Source organism: Equus asinus, chromosome 4 (genome assembly GCF_041296235.1).
Source record: "Equus asinus isolate D_3611 breed Donkey chromosome 4, EquAss-T2T_v2, whole genome shotgun sequence".
Taxonomy (NCBI): Eukaryota; Metazoa; Chordata; class Mammalia; order Perissodactyla; family Equidae; genus Equus; species Equus asinus.
In genome coordinates, this window is record NC_091793.1 from 45,264,600 (window position 1) to 45,286,262 (window position 21,663).

The 21,663-nt window shown below is 43.0% G+C and overlaps 1 protein-coding gene across 2 annotated transcripts in view; it reads left to right on the forward strand.

Annotated features, from left to right (window-relative positions):
* The window catches only part of POLR3B (RNA polymerase III subunit B), a 148,607-nt gene that overhangs the window by 88,784 nt on the left and 38,160 nt on the right, over positions 1 to 21,663 (forward strand). For both annotated transcript variants that reach the window (XR_011502684.1, XM_014865833.3), the window contains exons 24-26: positions 15,127 to 15,230; positions 15,845 to 16,011; positions 19,792 to 19,905. Coding sequence is in view for 1 of the 2 variants with exons in the window: in XM_014865833.3 (XP_014721319.1) it covers positions 15,127 to 15,230; positions 15,845 to 16,011; positions 19,792 to 19,905 (385 nt within the window). In the remaining variant the exon portion in view is untranslated. The remainder of the gene's footprint in view (positions 1 to 15,126; positions 15,231 to 15,844; positions 16,012 to 19,791; positions 19,906 to 21,663) is intronic.

The following is a 21,663-nucleotide window of genomic DNA, read 5'->3' on the forward strand; positions in this document are numbered from 1 at the left end:
TAAAATAGGTAGTGTAAACTTTAAGAGAAAAATAGAATTGGAATGATATAGGACCCTTAACTGAATGTAATTTTTATTTAACTTTTTATCAAATAATAAATGCATGTAGTTTAAAAAGGTGAAATAGTACAAAAAAGGGGTTTTGTACTGAAAAACACTAATTGCTGCCTTTCCTCCAATTCTGCTTCCCAGAAGCAGTTTCTTCTCATTTTTACCTTCGTATTTCTAAGTGACATTCTTAAACAGCTGGATATTCATTCGTCCATCGTAGATATTACTACCTAGTGACTTCCTGTTACCATAGATGGGGGGACCGAGCACTTTGCTACCTCTCTTTCCTGTGTAAATTTGTCATAATTTTGGGTTACTCGATTGTTTAGATTGCATTATTATGACTAGATAAATATTGTTCACTCCCAGACCAAGTATGTGACTTTATTTTTTCAGAAGGTAATAATCTTATTTTAAAATGTGCTTAATTTTCTTTATTCCTATTACCATTCTTCTGTGCCATCAACAGCCTCTCAACACACTTTGCCACACGATTGGCAGTCTGTTAGGACCATTCCCCATGTCACCCCAGAAGATCTCCTCTGTAGCGCCCTCACTGTTGCTGCTCCAAACTGTGGTGGTTATTCTCTGAGCCAGTGTGTCAAGAGTTGGTAACAGGTGAGGGGCTGGCCCGGTGGTGCAGCGGTTAGGTGCGCACGTTCCACTTCAGCGGCCTGGGATTCCCTGGTTCGGATCCCAGGTACATGGCACTGCTTGGCAAGCCATGCTGTGGCAGGTGTCCCACATATAAAGTAGAGGAAGATGGGTATGGATGTTAGCTCGGGGCCAGTCTTCCTCAGCAAAAAGAAGAGGATTGGCAGCAGATGTTAGCTCAGGGCTAATCTTCCTCAAAAAAAAAAAAAAAAAGAAGAGTTGGTAACAGATGAGCTGAGGGATTGATTCCGGCTGCCCCCGGAGTGCTGGGCAGAGCCTGGTGCAGCCAAGGCCCTTGGCAGCCTCATCTTGTGTGCCCTAGAAATATTTTTAGAAAAGGTTGGGGAGCCCCCTATGTTAGTGTGCTATAACAAAATACCACAGACTGGGGGTCTTAAACAGCAGAAATTTACTTCTCACAGTTCTGGAGGCTGGAAGTCCGAGCTCAAGGTGCTGGCAGATTTGGTTTCTCCTGAGGCCTCTCTCCTTGGTTTACAGACAGCCACTTTCTCCCTTTGTCCCCACGTGGCCTTTTTCCTATGTGCCCGCATCCCTCTTCTTGTAAGGACAGCAGTCATATTGGATTATGACCACGTTTAACCCTAGTGACCTCTTGAAAGATCATGTCTGCAAATAGGGTCACATCCTGAGGTATCCTGGGGGTTAGGACTTCAACATATGAATTTGGTGGCACAGTCCATGGCACACACTAAGCTTGCTGAATGGCATCCACTTATTAAATTCCCATTTGAGCTCCTGTTTCTTGGCTCTTCCCATGTCACCCCCCAACAATTAGTGGAATAGTCTGTACATTAAATTGCTGAGAAAGGAGGCATGAGAAGTAAATTTTTTGAGATTGCGTACGTCTGAACATGTTCTGTCCTCATACTTGATTTATACTTTGGTTGAGTATAGAATTCTACACTGAAAATTCTTTTGCCTAAGGATTTTGATGGCACTGCCACATTATCGTCTAGATTCCGTGTTACTTACATGAACTGTAACATGGTTCTTCCTGATCTTTTGTGTACGTGTGCCTGTTTCTCTCTTTCCCTTCTTCCTCCCTCCCTCCTTCCCTTCTTCCCTACTCCCTGCACCTAAGCTTTTACTGTCTTCTGTTCTTGGAATTCTGAAATTTCGTAGGCCTTTTTTTCATTCCTTGTCCTAGGAAATCAGGGACCTTCTTATTCTGGAAGTTCAGATTCCTTTAATTCTTGGACATTTTCTTATATTGTTGATAATTTCCTTTTCATCATTTTCCCTGTACCCTTTCTGGTTTTCTTACTACTTAGATGTTGGATCTTCCAATAGTTTTCTTATCTTTTCCCCCTCCTTGTCCATTTGTTTCTCTTCTTGTTTTTCTTTCTAGGAGATTTGATCAACTTTATTTTCCAGATTTTTTTTTTACCTATCATATTTTTAATTTCTAATTAAAAATTTTAATTTGTACTCTTCCCTTTTTTTGAGGAAGATTAGCCCTGAGCTAACATCTGCCGCCAATCCTCCTCTTTTTGCCGAGGAAGACTGGCCCTGAGCTAACATCCTTGCCCATCTTCCTCTACTTTATATGTGGGATGCCTGCCGCAGTATGGCTTGCCAAGTGGTGCCATGTCCGCACCCAGGATCCATACCGGGGAACCCCGGGCCGCCAAACTGGAACATGCGCACTTAACTGCTGTGCCACCAGGCTGGCCTCTGTACTCTTCCTTTTTATAGCAATGAGTATATATTTTTAGTTTTCTTTCAGTTTTTGTTTTTGGGGGCTTTTTTTCTTTTTAGTTTTCTTCTATTCCTAATTTTGTCTGTATTTCTTGAGAGGTTTCTTTCCCTCACCTGTGTTTTAGGGTCTGGTTTGTTGTTGTTGGAATCTTTCTTCTAATACCTGGTATATCCTTGAACCCTGAAAAGCAGTTGGAAGCTCTATGTCCCATGGATAGAACTTGTTGCCTGGTGGACATCATTGTAGGGTGGTTAGGCAGGGAACCATTTTAATTGCTAGTGCCATCAGTTTCTATGTAGTAAGATCTTTCTAACTGCTGCCTGAAGGTTGGAGCTGGGAGTGAGGCTGGGGGCAGTGCTTAAAGCTATCAGCTGACCTTCTGGAAGCCTGGCAGGGGCAGGGGGCTGGAGCCCACTGTTCAGTGCACAGACTTTCATCTAATTCCTCTGTATCGGGTCCCACCCTCCACGATGCTGGCTCCCCTTGGGTCTTGGGTCATTGTGGTTCACTTACTCGAGTGAGGGAGAGAGGAGAAGGGTAGTTTCCTGGCTGTATGGGGTGAGGAATAGAAACTCGGGATCTGATGATTTCTCATACAGACGTTTATTTCTACAAACATTATTAAGTGTCTTCTAAGTGTCGGAGACTATTCTGGGCCCTGGTGATAAGCAGTGCACAAAACAGACTAAACTTCTAGCCCTTGTAGGGCTTACATTCTTGTGGGCAAGAGACATAATGATAAGTGCTGAGATGAAAGTAAATAAAAGATAAGGAAGCAGACTAGGAAGCATCTTGCAGGGGGCGTGGTTAGTGGTTGAAATTTTAGGTAAAGTGGTGAAGCATCACCACCTCATTGGAAAGATGACGTTTGAGTAAAGACTTGAGAGAAGTAAGGGAACAGACCCTCTCTGGCTGAAGAACTTCAGAGGTGAAAGGAAGGCCTGAGGTTGGAGCGCTCGAGGACCGGTCAGGAGGCCAGTGTGGCTGGAGCAGAGAAGGGAGCAGAGAGTAATCGGAGGCGAGACCTTATAGGTCATCAGTCTGTGAACTTGGGCTGAGTGAGATGGAGAGACGCTGGAGGAGTCTGAGCAGGTGAGAAATATGATCTGACTTGTTCTGGCTCCTGTGTTGAACACAGACTGCAGTGGGGGAAGGGAGGGAGCAGTGATGCCAGCTAAAATGCTATCACAGAACCCAGGTGAGGGTGGTGGTGAGTAGGAACAGCCTAACAATAGAGAAACAGTGAGAACGGGTCAGGCTAGACACGTTTGAAACGTAGAGCCCGCTGGAATTGCTGATGGATGGGGTGACTTTGAGTCGGTCCTCCTGCTTCCAGCCTCACATTTCATCCCGCTTTTCACAGTACTTTGTCTCTGTTTCCCGAGCCTCCCCAGGAATGGGGGTGAGGCTGAACCAGCTCGCTTCTTCGTGCCTCCTCCTTGCTCCTTCTGTTAAGCCGCCGGCTGTTCTTTCCTCTCTTCATCAGCTTTCAGAATTCAACAGTCATCTCTCGTCCCCTGCTAGCTCATTGACCATTCTTTTTCCTTATAGGTTTATACCATAATTTTTCCAACTCTTATGTTAGTGAGGTTTGGAGGAGTGGAGATAAACATGTGTTTCATCTGCTGTGTTTACTGGAAATCTGTATGTCCGTCTGAGAATGTTCAACACGAGAATAGTGTGCCCAGTATTTTTCACTGCGGTTTGTAGAACTGAAGTTGAAATTATTGTAGTAAAAGGTGAGGAGGAGTTTTAGAGCACCAACATTTTGTTCTCTGACCAGAGCCTTGCCTCTAAGCCTTCTTGTTTTTGCTGGCTATCAGAAGTGGGATGCCTCATCGTTATCCAGACTGGTACCAGCCTTTCATCCCCCAAGGCTCATAGCTCCCCGGTCCTAACTGACCACATAAGCCCGCTGAAGCTTTTATAAACAAAAGAACTAAATACTAAACCCACCCATGTGCACCCTGGGCATCAAAGAGAATCTGCTTTGACGGTCCCAGAGAAATCTATTCAGTCATGTTTAAGTCACTACTGTGAGCTCAAAACTGTGTTGGGCTCTCTAGGAGGTAGAAAGGAAGTTCAACCCTTTGCTGATGCCCATGAGGAGCTGGCTGTATACCTGAAGCAAAAAGATCAGTACTAAGCATTACAAAGCGTTAAATAGTAAATTATATGGTAAAGACCACTCATGATAGAGAAGTTTAGAGTTTATTGTGGATAGGAATAAAATCTTAGAATTTGAAAAGACCTTTTAAAAGTCTAGTCTAAATCCGTCTTCCTAGTATAAGAATTCCTTTCAGGTTATCTTTGGCAGATGGTTTTCCACTTCACATGTGGCCTGTGAAGGGAGGCCCTCACTGCCGTCTGAGACAACCTGTTCTGTAGTGACACCGTTGCGATGGGTATATTGAGCCTGAGCGCACTTTCTGTAACATGCGCTGCTAGACCTGCCCTGGCCTGCGGGTGTGCTGAAGGGACACGTTCCCCTTTTCTTCTTGGGCTCCTTCTGTTCAGCATTTAGAGAATGCCTTCAGGTGGAGAAAGAGTATAGCAGAGAGGTAAAGGTCTAGAGCATTAAGAGAGCTATTTATCCCTTTATGCCTTCATCTCCTCCTCTTTGAAGTGGAGACGGTTTCGTAGGAGTTACTGCGGGGATTAAACGAAATGATGTGTGTAAGGCAGTGGACAGTGCCTGGTGCACAGCCGGCAGTCGGTAAAGGGGAACTGCTGCCGTTAGGTCTGTCTTGTGTCTCCTCTCGCGGGCTAGGCAGGAAGGGAAGGCTTCAGAGACGGGGTGGGATCTGGACTTGGAGGGCTGTGATGAAGATGGGGCCTGAGAAAGAAAAACGGATTGGTGACAGAGAAGAGCAAGTGCGTGGGACTGGTTGACCCCAAGAATAAGGAGAGGAAAGAGGCCACAGTGACTGTGGTTTTAAGCCTGGTCAATGAGGACACCAGTCACAGAGCAACTTTTGTCTCGTTGACTTTGAGATGATGGAAGGTCATCTCACGTGCTTGTATTATTATTTCATCTGTTTATTGAGCTTTCCCTGTGTACCAGGCACTGTTCTAGAGACTGGAAATACAATGGTAAATAAAACTGACAGGGCTTCTGCTCTCTTGGAGTTTATGTTCTCTTGGGGGAGAAAACAGAAAAGAAGTAAACAGAAATACACAGTAATTTAAGATGTCATATGTGCTCCCTGAGACCCGACAGATGAAAAAGAGTCAACCAAGCAAAAGTCTGGGAGAATTAAGTTCAGTAGCCCTGAGGCATGAGAGAGCTTGATATATTCAAGAGATAGAAAAGAGGCCAGTCAGGCCAGGCGTATGCCTGAGGAGGAGCATGGTACGAGATATGGTGAGAGAAATAGTACAGGGGCACATCCTACAGGGCCTTGTGGCCAAAAGAAAAGAGTGTGGACTTGATTTTATTTTTTCCGTCTTCTCCCCAGAGCCCCTCAGTACATAGTTGGTTATTCTACTTATAGGTCCCTCTGGTTCTGCTATGTGGGATGCCTCCTCAGCATGGCTTGATGAGCAGTGCTAGGTCCACACTCAGGATCCGAACCGGCAAAACCCTGGGCCACTGAAGCGGAGCGCACAAATTTAACCACTTGGCCAAGGGGCTGGCCCCTGGACTTTATTTTAAATATGCGGGGAACCAATAGGCCTGTTGGCTAGCGAGTGTAAGCAAGGAGTAACAAGAGCTAACCTACCATTGTAAGAGATCGCCCTGGATTCCATGTGGAGAGCAGACTGGAGGGGGGAGCAAGGAGGGACAGGGACACAGGGAGACTACTGCAGTGTCCAGGCAAGAGAGGATGGTGGCTTGGACTAGGGTAGCAGCAGTGGCAAAATGGAGAGACATGCTGGATGCTGGATATACTCTAGAGAGAGAGCCAACACAACTTGCTGATGGCTCAGGTGTTGGGGGAGGAAAAGATGAACTGAGGATGAGATTTGTGACCTGAGCTTCTGGCAATGCTATTTACCAAGACTGGGCGACTGGGGAAGGAATAGTTTTTTGGAGTTAGGCAGAGGAGGGGTTGAGAGCTTGGGCCTCAGGTTTGAGATGCCTATTAGACTCCAGGAGAGGATGTTGAGTAGGCAGTTGCTTAGAGTCTGGGGCTCCAGGGAGAGGTTAGGGCTAGAGGTAAAATTTGGAAGTCATCTGCATGCAAATTTATAGTATTTCACCTTTGTGTATTAGTAATTTACAAGCATTTTCATCTGTATTCCATCCTTTAACCTTTACAGTTCTGGTTAGTATTGTTATTCCTACCTTATAGAACCAGGAAATTGAGGCTCAGGGAGGTGAGTAGCTTGCCTACTACAGCTTAGTGCCGGTAGAGTCAGCAATCAAATCCGGGTTTTTGATTCTGAGTGCATTGCCCATTCTGTTAAATGTGGTTAAGGTGGCTCTTTTCTCTTCTGACATCCCATTGTCACACTGCCCCTGAGATTCCCCTTGGAAAAGACACAGCCTTTTCCTGAGACTGAATCCTAGTATTTCTTAATATATCTTTAAGTCTGCTCCTTAAGGTGATCATCTTATTAAAATGCCCATTCTTCCTGGCTAAGCAGCTTTGCACAGCACTCCTCTGCTACCAATCCGGAGTAAATACCATCCCCATATACCTTGTACCAGAAATGGCTGCCAGACCCCCATATTAAGACATATTCCTCGCATAGAGCTGTCTTTCCAGGGATCCCTTTCCTTCTAAAATAAACTCATTGTAGAACACTACCCCCATTCCCTTCTTTAATTGGTCCTCTGGTCAGGCTTTAGTAGCCTTGGTTAAAATTCAAAATTGTCAAGAATTTGAGCAGATAGAAAAGAAAGTAAATTTTTGAGCGCTCAACTTTGACCATTCTCCTGACTCATCTGGCTAGCTGTGATGGTTAGAGCCAGAAAAGGAGGAGCATTGAAGGATGTTTGGACAGCGATGACAGGGAGCTGGTTTGGAACATTCACGTGCAGTGGCACAGCTGGCAGCGTCTGTAAGGAGCCATGCAGCAACCCAGCCATTAAAGAGGAACTGGATCAGGCCCCAAAGAGTTGTATATGTTGGCAAGTAAAATGTGGATGAAATGGAGAATGTAGTCCCCAACATCAGTTCTGCTATTTGTCGTTGCCATGAAATGAGCTGATAAAACTTTCCTAGTAGTAGTGTGAGTTTTCAGGGTACATGTGTCACACCGTGGTCCCTGCGGTGATTTGTTTCCATTTTGGTCTAGACACACTCCAGAATGAGAGCAACAGTTCATTGAATGTAGTTTTCACTCTTGAAATGTGGAATTGTTTTTAAAATCTTGATCTCCTTTCCAAGTGTTCCAGACTGCTAGGTACCTTAGAGTGAAGCCATGGCTTTTACGATAGATACGTAGTGATGTTCCATGGGGGAAAATAGAGCAGATCGTGAGTCTGGAATGTTCCTCGTGTTTTCTCTTCATGTTTTTTCTCAGTCAGTTTATAGATAAAGATAGGAAGAGATCTCCACATATAATGCTGATTGCAGTCGTGCTTGGAACTAAACTTTTTATTAAAATCAAGATAACTTATGTAAGTCTCTTGAACGTTGGTATAAGTTCTATATGAAGGGAACTCATCAAAGGCGAACATTTTGCCCTTGAGCCTTGCTTTTTCTGATGGTTAGTGCATTTATTAGAAGGATGAGCAGATTTCTGGCTTGGTTTTTGTTTTTTTTTAGTTCTTTAACAAAAGTTATCTGTCAGCCTAAGGAATTTCCAAGTTAAGTTTCATTCCTGTGCTCAGGCAAACCAAATTATTATATTTCCAAATTTCCTCTTACTTTTGCTGCCATTCACAATGAGGGAGGAGAAAGTGGACTCCTTTGATGTGGGTAGTGGGGGGGAAGCAATATATCACATCCCTGAAAGCACATTTCTCAGTCTCTCATGTGAAAAAGGATTAGCACCTCCAACAAAGGTTCTGTAGATCACAGAATTGGGCAGCGATACCAAACAGTATTCCTAAGGAGAGGAAAAACTGTATTTGAGCAAGAGTGTTTGTCCTGGCAAACAGAAGCTTTTTAATAACTGCAAATCTGAGATAATGGCATACGCTCCTCGGTATCTCCCCCTAAACCCTCTGACAGCTAGTTTAAATAGAGGGAAGTCAGCCCTTGTTTTAAAGTAGAAGTGCAGTCTTCTCCACATGCAGTCTTTTCACGGAGTAGTTCAGTGTATCTTTGGTCCGTAAGGAGTATGCATTTACGGATAAAATTGTTTAGAGGATTCACCTTTGACTGTCTCATTCAACGAAAGTTCCATTATAAGGTTACTTGCTTCCATTTTGCATTAATAAAAGTTCTTCAACAACCTGCTGAATTAATTTATTAAGATTTTGATTGAATATTTATTAGAAGAAAAGAAAACCTACCCTGACTTTCCACCACATCAAAGAATCCTTACACAGTGCGTGTAAAGAGGCTTTGGGAAGTGAGAAAGTGTTAACTTGCGTGTGGCAGAAAAGCCAGGAGGAAGGTTTGTTTGTTAAACAAGGTTTGGTTAAAAACTTTGCTTTTTTCCAGACCTTCATTAATTTCCTTCTTCAAGATTAAGTTTTCTAAAATTGAGAGAATGAAGAGACTTGGATTTCAAGTAATAATAATAACACCTTGTGCTCATGTAGCACTTGAGACCATCTACAATCCTCTCTGCTAGACCGGGGCTTCAAAGTCGCGGTGTCTTTGGCTCCCTACTTTGCCTGATCCTGCTTGAATGAAAGATTCTAAGTCGGAAGGCAGGAGGGGGCCGATCGAGCTAGCAGTGTGGGCTCCAAGATAAGGTGTGTCATGCCAAATGATCCTTCAGAATTTTGGTCCAAAAAGAAATTCTGGCAACTCTTACTTTAATGTTAGATATGAGGATTATTTTGTCTGCATAGGCCCATTATTGTAAAAAGATTTTGTTTAATTTACTTTTTTAAGAACAAATCTTGGTCTTCACCAGCTAGCCAGTAACCCTCTGACCTTTCAGTAAGTATCCAACTAAAGCTTTGAAATTAGGGTGTTTAGTGTTTTATGGCCCGGAATAAAAATCTCCAATTCTGTTTCCAAATAGTATAGCCTCAGCACATTTTATTAAGCTCTTGACACATTCAGCCGTGTGTATTTTGTAAAGTTCCTATGGTTATTGTTTTACAATAGCTGCTTCCAGGAGTATTGTAAGGGTTTCAATTAATCAGCCCTTTGTGTGCTTCAGACTATGCAAATTTATCACATCAAACCATTCAACTGCTCCTGGGAAAGCCGTGTAAAAACTGTATTGTCTTCGAGCGCCTCCTCTCATTTAGAGTGATGTTTTAATAAGAAAGCTAATCAAGTTTTCTTATGCATTATTTATCTGTTAACATGTAAGGAAGAGCCGAATTAAAATTATGTCAACCGGGATATGGCAAGCGATGTGATAGATCTGGAAAAGATTCAACCCCAGAACAAAGCTGATAGGATTCAACAGTTTTTGTCTCCTCCCCTCCCCCTCGGGATTATTTAAGGTGGTGGTGTGAAGAATAAAAGAAGGTTAATTCAATGACTGGAAAGGGGGAAAGGAAGAAAGGACTAACCACCTGTGTTAGTCTTCACGTTTTGATTTAGAGATTTACGTTTCTGAATATATAAAGGCTGATCGAGATGAGTTGATTCAAAGCAAAAACATTTCATACTTAACACCAACAGTAGAACTTGAAAGCATTCCCGCTGCCGCTTTGGCCCCATTTACCGCCATCTTCATCCTCCGTGAACTGTGCCACGCTGGAGAGCTGCAGCCTGGGTCCTGTGAAGTTCTCAAGTTGTCGGGAGACACCGTCCTGTTAATTTGAAGTGATCTGAACAGCCCAGCAGAGCCAGCTTGTTCTGGGCCTCTTCAGCTAAAGTTAGTGCAGCTACAACTGCTCCTTCTATTCATTAAGTTGGTCTCCTTTGGTTTGCTAGTTTGCTTCCTGCTGAGAGTAATTAGGTTTCTTATATAATAATAATTCCTTGTATTTAGATGCTGCCTTTCTCTAAGGACCTTAAAGTACCTCTCAGACATTAGCTCATCTATTCTAACACAATTGCCTCATGAGGTAGGTGCTAATTATTCCCATTACAAAGATCAGACACCTAAGGCTCACCAGAAAGTGGTGCTTTCCCCCCAGGTAACACAGTATCAGTTGAACAGAACAGAGTCAAATTAAGGTCACCCGCTTCCTTGATAGCCTGCCCTCTATACCTCTGTCTGAGAGTCCAGGGGATGATGAGCCCTTCACAGATGGCTTCCCCCCCATTTATGAACCTCCTTACCGGGCACTGCAGAGTGATCATTCCTCTAATAAACACCAGCCCTCTTCTTCTACTTTGACTGACAGAGGAAAATCACAGCATCATTTCACCCTTCGTTTAGTGCAGAGGGTGTTAAACTGTGCAGAATAAACAGTCTTGTCTAACAGTTAAGTACCTGCAGAAAGTAAAAGTAGGTAATTAGACTCTGCTTAGTATGATTTCAGCAGAATGTACCACCCGATTTGCTCTACATCTCTCAGCATTAGAACATGGCAAGCTGAATTGTAGAAATGTTTTCATTTTTAATATTCAATCAGATGAATCTGCATAGGACACCTTTCAAGTGGACTGAGTCCCTGAACCTCTTCATATACCCACCTCCACCACGGCACTTAGCACACAGCATATACTGGGAAACCGAGGGAAATGATTCTCTCTTAACTCACTCAGAAAAGGAAGAGTAATAACATATCTCAACCTGAGTGGCAAATGTAATCCAAAAGTGGTTATACATAGAAAGTAGACTTGCTAAACACAAATCTAAAAAATTAAAAAGTGAAGCAGAGTGTGGTATTAAAATGAGACCTGGCTAACAACAAAATAGAAAACCATTTGCTGCCTGGTTCTCAACACATTGAAGTCACGTTAAAAACAGCACTTGAATTAAAGATGTTTTTACAGTTGTCTTCTGCCAGTTGCTACTTGTTTTCCTGTCTTGATATGGTACTAGAATGCTTTAGTTTTTTTTACCTTTTTTCTTGTGTTCTTACCTTTAATTTTTTTTTTCTATTTGAATTGAGATAGGTCCATTATACTAAAACTAGTTTTTAAAAAAAGCCAAAAATGACTTTTGAACAAATTTGTTGCTGTTTATAATTAGAAATACTTTTTAAGAATGATTCATCAGATTAACTGGACTTTTGCCGGGTAAACCTATTCGTAAAATGATTTACATGTTGTTCTGCGAGGCCTCGGAAATAGAGATAACAAATTGGTGTAAAAACCTTCGGTGTATGGGGCATGACGCAAGGCGGACGGTGCCGGTGGCTCCCCAGATTTGCCTTTCCTGAGTGGCTTGATGCTCAGACTTGTGGCTTCTTTAGATTCCGTAAAATCTTCACCTTTATAACTTGAGATTAAGAGTGGTGGTGACGAAATAATATTTTATCGACTGGGTATCTGTAGAACCTTTCTGCTCTGACTTTCTGTGTTCCAGTTTCTCCCGATTATCTGTTTTCATTTGGTAAGAGTTCTGCCGTGTAGTCTGTCGTCTAATTCCTTCGGCTCCTGTGAGTGCATTGACTGTTCCTGGGCCTGTTAAACTGGTGTATTTGCATTTCACTGCCAGGAGGTCGTGCTATAAACAATGGGGTTGGGACACCAGCATGATGAGCCAGGGGACGAAATTTTATTTTAAAATCTGAAATGCTGTGTAAGCATTTAAGGTATGAATTAGTCGTTGTTTCACAACAGCCTCCATTCGATGTGGTTTATTTGTAGTCCATCCTCTTTTCAAGGATCCAGGGGAGGGTTAGCACACTGGAGCGCACTGCATGTCATTTACATTTTTAAACCAGCATTAAAGGAAAGTGACTATAACTTTCAAGAGTTCTAAATATTAGAAGAGATTTTTCATGTCTCTGTCCCTGGAGACAACAGTTTTAATTTCTGATTTGAAAATAAGAAAAGGAACCTTCCTGCTTTGATTAAGGATTTGAATAATTCTGAAACAGAAATACCTTTTAAAAAAAGAAAAGTCTGGTTCTGAGATTGAGAACCTCTTCTCTCCGCTAATGAATTCAGTAAAATACAAACTTTAAAAAATCATCTGTCTAATTTGAGATTCAAGATCATCAAATTCTGTCTAAATATTTTGTTTTAACTTCTAAGCTCATTATGGTTTCTTTGTGTTAACTTGTATTAAAATCTGTCAGCTATGACTGGTCTCATAAGCACAGTCAGCGGACCAGAATAAGTTAATTATTTACTTGTGTCACTAGTGCTCTTCATCTAATGAAATGCACAGCTGTGTTAGATCTGCAGTTGGATGTGTAGCTTCCATTGTTCCGCAAGTCAGCAGAGGGTAGAAGCCGCAATGATGGAGAGCCCTCAGTTCTTTCTGCTGTTCTGGCTTTCTGTGTCGATTTCATGGATCTTTTATCATTCACTTTCACACAAAACAAACAACACAGGGCTGTCTGCTATGGGAACCATCTTGGCATATAAAAGGGTTTTCAGAGCCTAAAGTAATTTTAAGTTAGCTAAGATTTAATTTTTGGCTTACAGGTGCCCTTGATTCAGATGCGGCCGAAGCAGTTCCTATAATGGAATGAAAAAATCCGAAAGTTACTGTATTTTTAAATGCAATGTCAGAAAAGAACTGATAAGAAAATAACTTTCCAGAAAGGAACCTCCATACTAAATATTAATCAGATTTCAAGCAGAGTCATTAGAGATTCAGATTTCAGGGGAAGGAGCATTACTTTCGTTTTAATAACAAAGTTAAATTTGCTTGATTAAAACATGTCATCTAAAACTGAAAATGCGAAATGCAGATCATCTCTGTCCTCCCCCTCCCCCATATAAGTCTGTCATGCTTCCTCGGTGGGTTTCTGTACCTCCTGCCCCTCACTCCCACCTTCTCTTGTTGGGGGGTGAACAGGCAGCTTCCTCCTGAGCAGACGCCGGCATCCCCCTGTGAATGCTGCTGAAGGGGTGCAGAGGTTTTCCTTTGGTTTTGTGTTTAGGGATGTGACTGAACCCCCCCCCCCCCCCCCCCCCCCCCCCCCGGCCAAAATGATATTCTCACCGCAGCCGTCCTGGGACCGCCTCTTCAGGAATTAAATGTTTAACATTTCGTTCACTGCTAAACAATGTTGTTGTCGGCGCACCTAGATTTACTATTTGATCTCTTTCAGAGTGGATTTCCCAGTAGCCCAAGTGTGTTGTCAGATAATTTCAGTGTGGACAAGATGGATTTTTGGAGGGAAGAAAGAGGGGTCACACCCTCTACTTGATTTAAATTCTAACACATTGGAGCTGAATCTGAAATAAAGTGAACTGAATGTTTCTGTTCTCCATGTACGAAAGCATACTTTCTTTATAATAAACAATACGATTTCAACCAAAAAGCCAGTTAAAGTACCTACAGGCTCTAGAATTCAAGTCCACAAACCTAATTACCATATTGTTGACAGCTGTTAGAAATCAGAATATTAATAACCAGTGTTAAATAGGCAAATGACACTCTTCTTTAGACTTTAAGTCTTGGTGATTATAACACATCGTGAAACATTTATTTTAAAATAGTTTAATTATGTAGAAATCAAACTGAGAAATGAAAAATTTCTTTGAGAGCAGTTTCTTTTCAATAGGTGTGGATGGTTGATAACTTTATATACAAGGGAAACGGAATTTTCTCTTAACTAAATTTAAAAGCATTTTTTCCTTAGTCCAAGCCATCATACACTAGTTTTCCAATTCTAAATTATATAGATTGGGTTAACAATCTAAATTATACCCCTATTTGTCCAAGCAAAGGAAATCAGGAATTAAAAATTATTTAAGCAACAAAATCCCCTAGAGTTTAGAATCATATTAAGGGAGTAATAAAGTACAGTTAAGAGACTAGCAGGAGTGTGCATAGAGTTGGTAAGTTTTTTGTTTTATTTTGTTTTCATTCTTAGAAATTCCATTTCTAATTCTACCCTTTTCTTCCAAGAATAATTTGGCGTTTAATTTTCTTGTTTGCCTTTACACTTCAGTGCAAGATCACTTTTCTAATGTGTTATAAGCTATAGGAATTGAAATTCCTCAGGGCAGCTTAGGCTCAGCCAGGGAGGCCCTGGCAAAAATCAGCCAGCCAGCTAGCGCTCTGCAGCCAATAGGTAGACCTGTTAGCACGTCAGCCACACACAAGTACTTCTTGTCACAGTTTTCTAAAACCACAATTGAAACACACCCCTGGTTCAATCAGTTCTGTGTTTGGTGACCCGAGAGCTTGGGTTCCTGTGATCTGGATACAGTGTATAGCAGATCACGGACTAGCTGACAAGGGGCAAAATTGCTGCTGACTTGAAGTTTCAGGGACGTTGATGGGGCCAGGGGCCAGTGCAGTTGCTGCCATTCCATCTCTGTGGCATGAGAGGTTGGGCAAGCAGCCGACAGCACCAGTGTGTCATGCCAGCAGGCCAGTCCACAGGCTGCAGTGCCTTTCTGCAAGGACAGCCGTTTTTGAAGTATTTGTCTAGCAGGATTGTTGGAAATTGCTTTTGTCACTCTTGATAGAGACCATGGGAAAGGTTTGAGAGCACTGGAAATAGAGATAGCAACGGAGAGATCCCAATTAAGTACTGTATTCTTCCTTTCTGCTGATTTGCTTTACGTGGCATGAAATCTTCTCTCCCCCAGGTGTTTGTGGCTTGATCGTCCCTCAGGAAGACATGCCATTTTGTGATTCTGGCATCTGTCCGGACATCATAATGAACCCACATGGCTTCCCATCACGAATGACGGTCCGTATGTTTTCCAGAGGTGCTGCTTTTAAGAAAGGGGTGATTGGTTTGTAGTGAGTGGAGGTGCTAGGACCCTGAAACTGATTTTTAGAAAGGGCCCTTTAACCTCTTTCCAAGTAAAGGGCTTCCTAGCCCCTGGTGATGCTGGGCTACTCCTCTCTACAGAGGTAATGCGGAGCAGGTCTGCCCTTCCCTTCGAGAGCAGTCTTCTGGGTGATAACTAGCTGTTCAGCAAAAAGAACCCTTTGTATGAACCTAATGCATCTCCCTTTCCCTCGTTATCTTGTAATCCTGGCTCTACCACTTACCAGCTGTATGATTTGGGAAAATTGCTTCATCTGTCTGTCCTTCAGTTTCCTCATAGGTAAAGTTAGGGAAATTGTAGTACCCATGTCATAGGGGTTTTGGGAGACATAAACTTTAGATCACACATGTCAAGCTTTTCCAACGGTCTGTCATACAATAAGAGAGTGATAAATATTTACTGCTATTAATTTATCTCTCATTAATAGTACTAGCCTTATAATCTTTGGGGAAATAGGCCAGAACTAAATAAACAAACAGAATTCCTGTACCACAAGAAGGTGCTCGTTTAATTTATTCACATCCCACAGGTGGGAAAGTTAATTGAGCTGTTGGCCGGCAAGGCTGGTGTGTTAGACGGCAGATTCCACTACGGCACTGCGTTTGGAGGTAGTAAGGTGAAGGATGTGTGCGAAGACCTCGTTCGCCATGGTTATAACTACCTGGGGAAAGACTATGTTACGTCTGGCATCACAGGGTAAGTGTGTTTTTAGACATTTTAAAGAAAAAGTATGATTTCATTAGGATAAGTGGTAAGAGCCCTTAAGATTTAAAGCTTCACTCCTTTAAGAAATCTGATACGAGAAAATCCAAATTTATGATGGAGGTGTTAGCTCACACTATGGGGGGAATCATTTTGAGGTATTTAAGTGTATCAAATCAACATGTACACCTTAAACTTGCACAATGTTCTCTGTCAGTTATATCTCAGTAGAACGGGGGGAAAAGAAAGAAAAGAAAATCCAAATTTAGAAAACTGATAAATTAAGGAGTGCTATTTTACTGGTGAGGCTATTGTTTAAAAAGCAGAAAAGATTAAATTTGCCAAAATAGGATTTCTGCAAACTTTTAAGGAACGCATCAATTGCTTATAATGCAAAATCCCTTCCCTGTTGACCTTTCTCTGCATTCACATGATGCATATCAGATCATTTGTGCTCTGACAGACAGCCTGAGGTCTAACAGTTGCACATTCAGTCACTACAGATGTGTTAACACCTCACTCGTGCTGGGTACTAAGTATGTAACAGTCAACTAAATAGACATGGGCCCTGACCTGTGGAGCTGACCATGGGGATTTGTGACTAGACATTAAAAAATAACAGACAAAATGTAACTTGAGCAGGGCCTACCCTGACTACTTCATTTAAAACTACAACCCAGTATTGCCCATTTTCTGCTTTATTTTTCTCTGTAGTATTCATTACTATCAAATATACTTTGTAGTAATACTACATAATATTGTTGTCTGTTTCCCCCACTAGAATGTAACCTCCGGGAGAGGAGGCCTTGTCTGTTTTGTTTACTGTTTTATTTCCAGTGCCTAGCACGGGGCCTGACACACAGCAGGTGCTCCATAAATATTTGTTGAATAAAGGAATGAAAACAAATAAATACAAGTACAAATAGCTCTTAGCAAAATGAAGACAAAGAATAAGTCAGAAGCCCCCTGCGAGGAGGCGGATATTTCAGCAGCGATATGAAGGACGAGAAGAATAGACCATTGATGAGTGTTTCGTGCAGAGGAAAAGCCTGTTTAACATCTTACAGGGGCAGATCTTGGTAAGTTCAGAGAACTGGAAGAGGCCAGACTGGCTGCAGTACTGTGGAGAGGCCACCACTGCGGCTGGACAAGGGGAGGAGCAGGTCACGCAGCCGAGCCATGGGTCTTCCCGTTAACCTGGGAGAGACAGAGACCCCTGAGGCTGTCGTGAATGACAAGGTTTTGAGACTTGACTCACACATGGTTTTAAAGGTCTAATCAGTTGCTTCAATTAAGACACACTTAGGTATTTTTTGCCAGATAAAAGTCTGGGACAGTGTTATACCATTCTTGCAGGTTTGAAACTGCTTGAACACAAACGACAGTCCGCGTGGAAGCATGTGTGAGAACACAGCTTGCTTTTGGTGCTGCTGATAGACTCTCCAGATGTAATTAAAATGCTCAAAATCTGTATCTGTTAACAAGACTGAGTGCCTTCTAAGGTGATCTATCCAGACTATAATAATACGGATTTCTTTAAGTGTATCATACTTGAGATGTTATAGAGAATCACATTACAGGTAAAGAGTAATGATCCATTTCAAAAGTGATTCAGTAAAATAGCTAAGGTCTTTTTCAAAAAACGCTGTTGTCATTGATCTTCTTAGTCTTGCTTCTCATCCAGAAATAATGCAGAATTTGACCAGAAACTGTGCAAAACCAGTGAATCAATTTGGCGGCCCTTCTGGACATAATTTCCTGAAAGCTTTGGATGAGTTAGCTCTGCTTCCTATGGAGAGCTGTAAGCTGTGTCTACACCACCTATCTCTACGCCCCCAGCCAGTGTTTTCATTTCTTGGTCATTTATCTTGGCAGCTAAGTTTGAGAAACGCTAGTCCAGCTTGCTAGTTGAAAGTTCCACAAAGGGCTTGCAAACAGATTCACCCACCAGCTTTCATTCCTTGTCACATTCTTGAGCATAGCCAGGAAGAAAAATTGCATATGGCTTTATTCCATTGATGATGGAATGGCATTAGGTGACAGAGTTCCATAAATTCTACATGAGCTACCATACTTGGGAGGAATAGAATCATTCATTGTTAGACCTGCAAAGAACCTCAGTCTGACCACGTTGTACAACTAAGAAAACTGAGATAAAAACCTCATATAATTACCACGTGACACAAGTGGGACAAGAAAGGGTCTCCTGACACCCTGTCCATTGTGCTTTCCACTCTACTCAGCATCTTCCAAGAATCTGGTTGTGCCTAAGCCAGCGGAATGGCCTGGTAGCTGCAAAAGCCTTTGCTCACGATGCTGAACGTGTTATGAGGTGCACCGAGCAAGTGGAGCCAGATGCTTTCATGCGCCTCTCTGCCGTGTCTGTTGCATTCCTGTGCTCTTTCCCCCTTACGTCGTGCTGTGGCCTAAATTGGCTTGGTTCCGACTGGCCAGCATGGCAGGGGGAGCACTGGATTGGAGCCCCGCTGCCGCACCCCCAGCCCTTACCTGACCCCTCGGACCCTTGTGCCTATTTCTTCATCTTAAAAATGGGAATGACCGTATCTCCCTCCCTGGATTGTTGTAGGGATTAAACAACACGTGGCAGATGCTTCCTTTCTCTTGAGGGAGGAAGTTCTGGGGCAGCTGAAAAATTTTTAAAGGATCTATCCCCTGGCTGCTCTTGCTCCAGACTAAAGAATAAAGGTCTCTTCTGTCAGAGGACTTAAATATTCACTCTTTTTTAAACTCTTACTACAGTTTTCCTAAAGATTCATTGAGTCAGCTATGTGACAGACATTACTAAGCACCAGCTGTCTGACAGGCAGGGTCGTTAGTGCTAGAGCCACAGTGACAGAGGACACAGAATGCCTGTCCTGCAGAGTTTACTTCCTGTGGGGAAGACAGTCAAGAATCAGAGGAATAAGAAATGTATACTATATTACCAATCGGTGATAAGTGCTCCAAAGACAATAAAACCAAGGTAAGAGTTGAGACAGTTTGGGAGCATGGTGATGCTGGGGTGGAAGGAGGACTCCTTTAGATGAGGTGATGAAGGAAAGTCTCTCTGAGGAGGTGAAATGTTTGACAGAGCTAAGTGATTACCTGGTGGAAGAATGTTTCAGGCAGTAGAAACAGTAAGTGCAAAGGCCCTGAGGCAGTCAGGCTTGCTGCCTTTGAGGAACAATGAAGAGGCCAGTGTTGTTGGGGTAGAATGAGCAATGGGGAAAGGGAATAGGAAATAAGTCAGGGGTGGGCAGGCACCAGATTATGTTAGATCTTATGAGCATGATACAAAATTTGGATGGTAGAGATTCTGAGTGTGATGGGAAAGCATTAGGAATTTAGAGCAGAAGAATGACCTGCTGTGATTTACATATTAGAAGGAATCACTCTGGCTTGTTATATGAGGAATAGATTGTTGAGGGACAAGAGTGGAAGCAGGGAGACCAACTAGGTGATTATCTGCGGTAGCCCAGGCAAGCAGGGACAGTGGCCTGACTGAGGGGGCAGCAGTGGAGGGGGCCATCCTGTACACACTCTTTCACAACCTGGTTAAGTTCTTGTATCTTAATTAAACAGTATATCCGTGGTCCTTTTATATTTTCAGATCGAGACTTTTCATTCACTGCAGACTTTTTAAAACCATTCTCTCCTACTCAGTCATCATCCTGTTCGTAAACAAATACGGACCTGCCAGTGATGAGTCCAAGAGAAGGCTGTCTCTCAGCGCAAACTCAGTTTCTTAATGCGTATCTCTGGCCTTTCTTTCAGTGAGCCCCTGGAAGCGTACATCTATTTTGGCCCCGTGTACTATCAGAAGCTCAAACACATGGTGCTGGATAAGATGCACGCCCGAGCCCGGGGACCGCGGGCCGTGCTCACCAGGTGAGAGAAGCATGCACAAAAGAATGAATGGCGCAGTCAGGTCAGCCTTGCGTTTCCCAGGGAAAGCAATAAGCAGACTCAACGAAGTTTCTGCTTTCCTGAGATACCAGAATTTAGGGTGTTAGGCATCAACAACAGACATCGATGTCTGATTAACGTGAAACAATAGCCACCAATTAATCATTTCATAGGCACAAGAGTAAAGCCTCCGTAGGTCTTGCCCGTAGTCTCTAACACAGTCGTTTACTGTGTCCCAGTGTGCACAAGCGGTCCTTTTCAAAAAGGTACCTATACAAGAATGTAGATGCCCTTACACGCCCACTCACATACAGATACACCTGCACGCTCCCATGTGTACACAGAAAATACATACGTATGTTATTTGGTATGTATGTATTACAACTGTCATTTTGTAAACCTTCTGTTATTGGAGCGTAAGGCACCTGTCTGCTTATTTGAATAAGCTCCAGGGGGTTGGGGTCCATGTGCATCCCATTTTCCAGTGTATCCTCAATTCCAGCATAATGTCTGTGTATTGATAAATGGGTATAATTCTTGGGAAAGAAAATTACCAATACTAAGTTCTACATATTCTTAGTACTACATTTTGCAGTTGGAGAAGCCTATTTTAGGGTAGTGGTTCTCAACCAGGGGCTATTAGCCTCCCAGGGGACATTTAACAAGGTCTGGAGACATTTTGGGATGTCACATCCTGGGGAGTGGGGAGGGAGCTACTGGCATCTCGTGGGTAGAGGGCAGGAATGCTGCTAAACATCCTACAATGCACAGGGAAGCTCCCCCTACACCCCCAAAGAATTACCTAGCTCAATATGGCACTCGTGCTGAAGTTGAAGAACCCTGGGCCAGGGGAGGGAACACCAGCTTGGAGCCAGATAGACATGAACGTGAACTCATCTCTATCTTGTAGCACTCCCAGGAACCTTGGGCAAATCACCTGGCTCCTCTCAGCTTCAGTCTTTCTCATATGTGAAGTGGAGACGACAATCCCTACTTCACAGGGTGCTGGTGAATGTCAAATGTTTGGATGCAGAATGTACACAGTGCTGGTCCATAGGAGAAGCTCCATAACTATTCAGTTCCCTCCCCGCTGTCACTGAGCACTGCTTGGATGTTGCAACACGCGGGAGGGGGCAGGGGAGCAAGCAGCTAGTGTTTGGGGTTTTTTAAACCGAGAGAGGTGTAGATGACTCAATCCCTTGACCCTTTGAAACTGAGCAAATGCACATGCCTTTTCAAATGATAGACAGATGTGTGCTTAAAATTGCAAAACAGGGAAGAGGAGTTTAGATTCTCGGAACAGTACCATCCTCCGCAGTGAGACCCTACTTGGGTTAGGTGTATCTCTACCCTGAATGCTATCCCCTCTGAAACTTGCATTTCAGTTACAGCATCCAAAAACTATTTCAGAGGAACATAAATGCCAAAGCAGTTATTTCCTGTCTTTTGCTTTCTTGTGTAAAAAAGTCACTACTTTAGCATCACTGTGTGTATTCCATATGAAGGCTGCCCGGAGTGTGTTTGCCTGCAGTCAGTTACCTAAGCTGGTTCTGATCCGAGCGCTGGGCTCTCCCACATGTAGTCTGACCACCGTCACGTTGCCCAGTGACCGCAGATGGGGGGACCCCCTACTCCTGGGTGGTTCTACCAGCAGATAAAAACAGAAACGTTGGTCTCAGTTATGAAGTTTCCACTACAGTGTGTTCATTTAGACCTATTTGTAAGTTTTTCATATGTAGA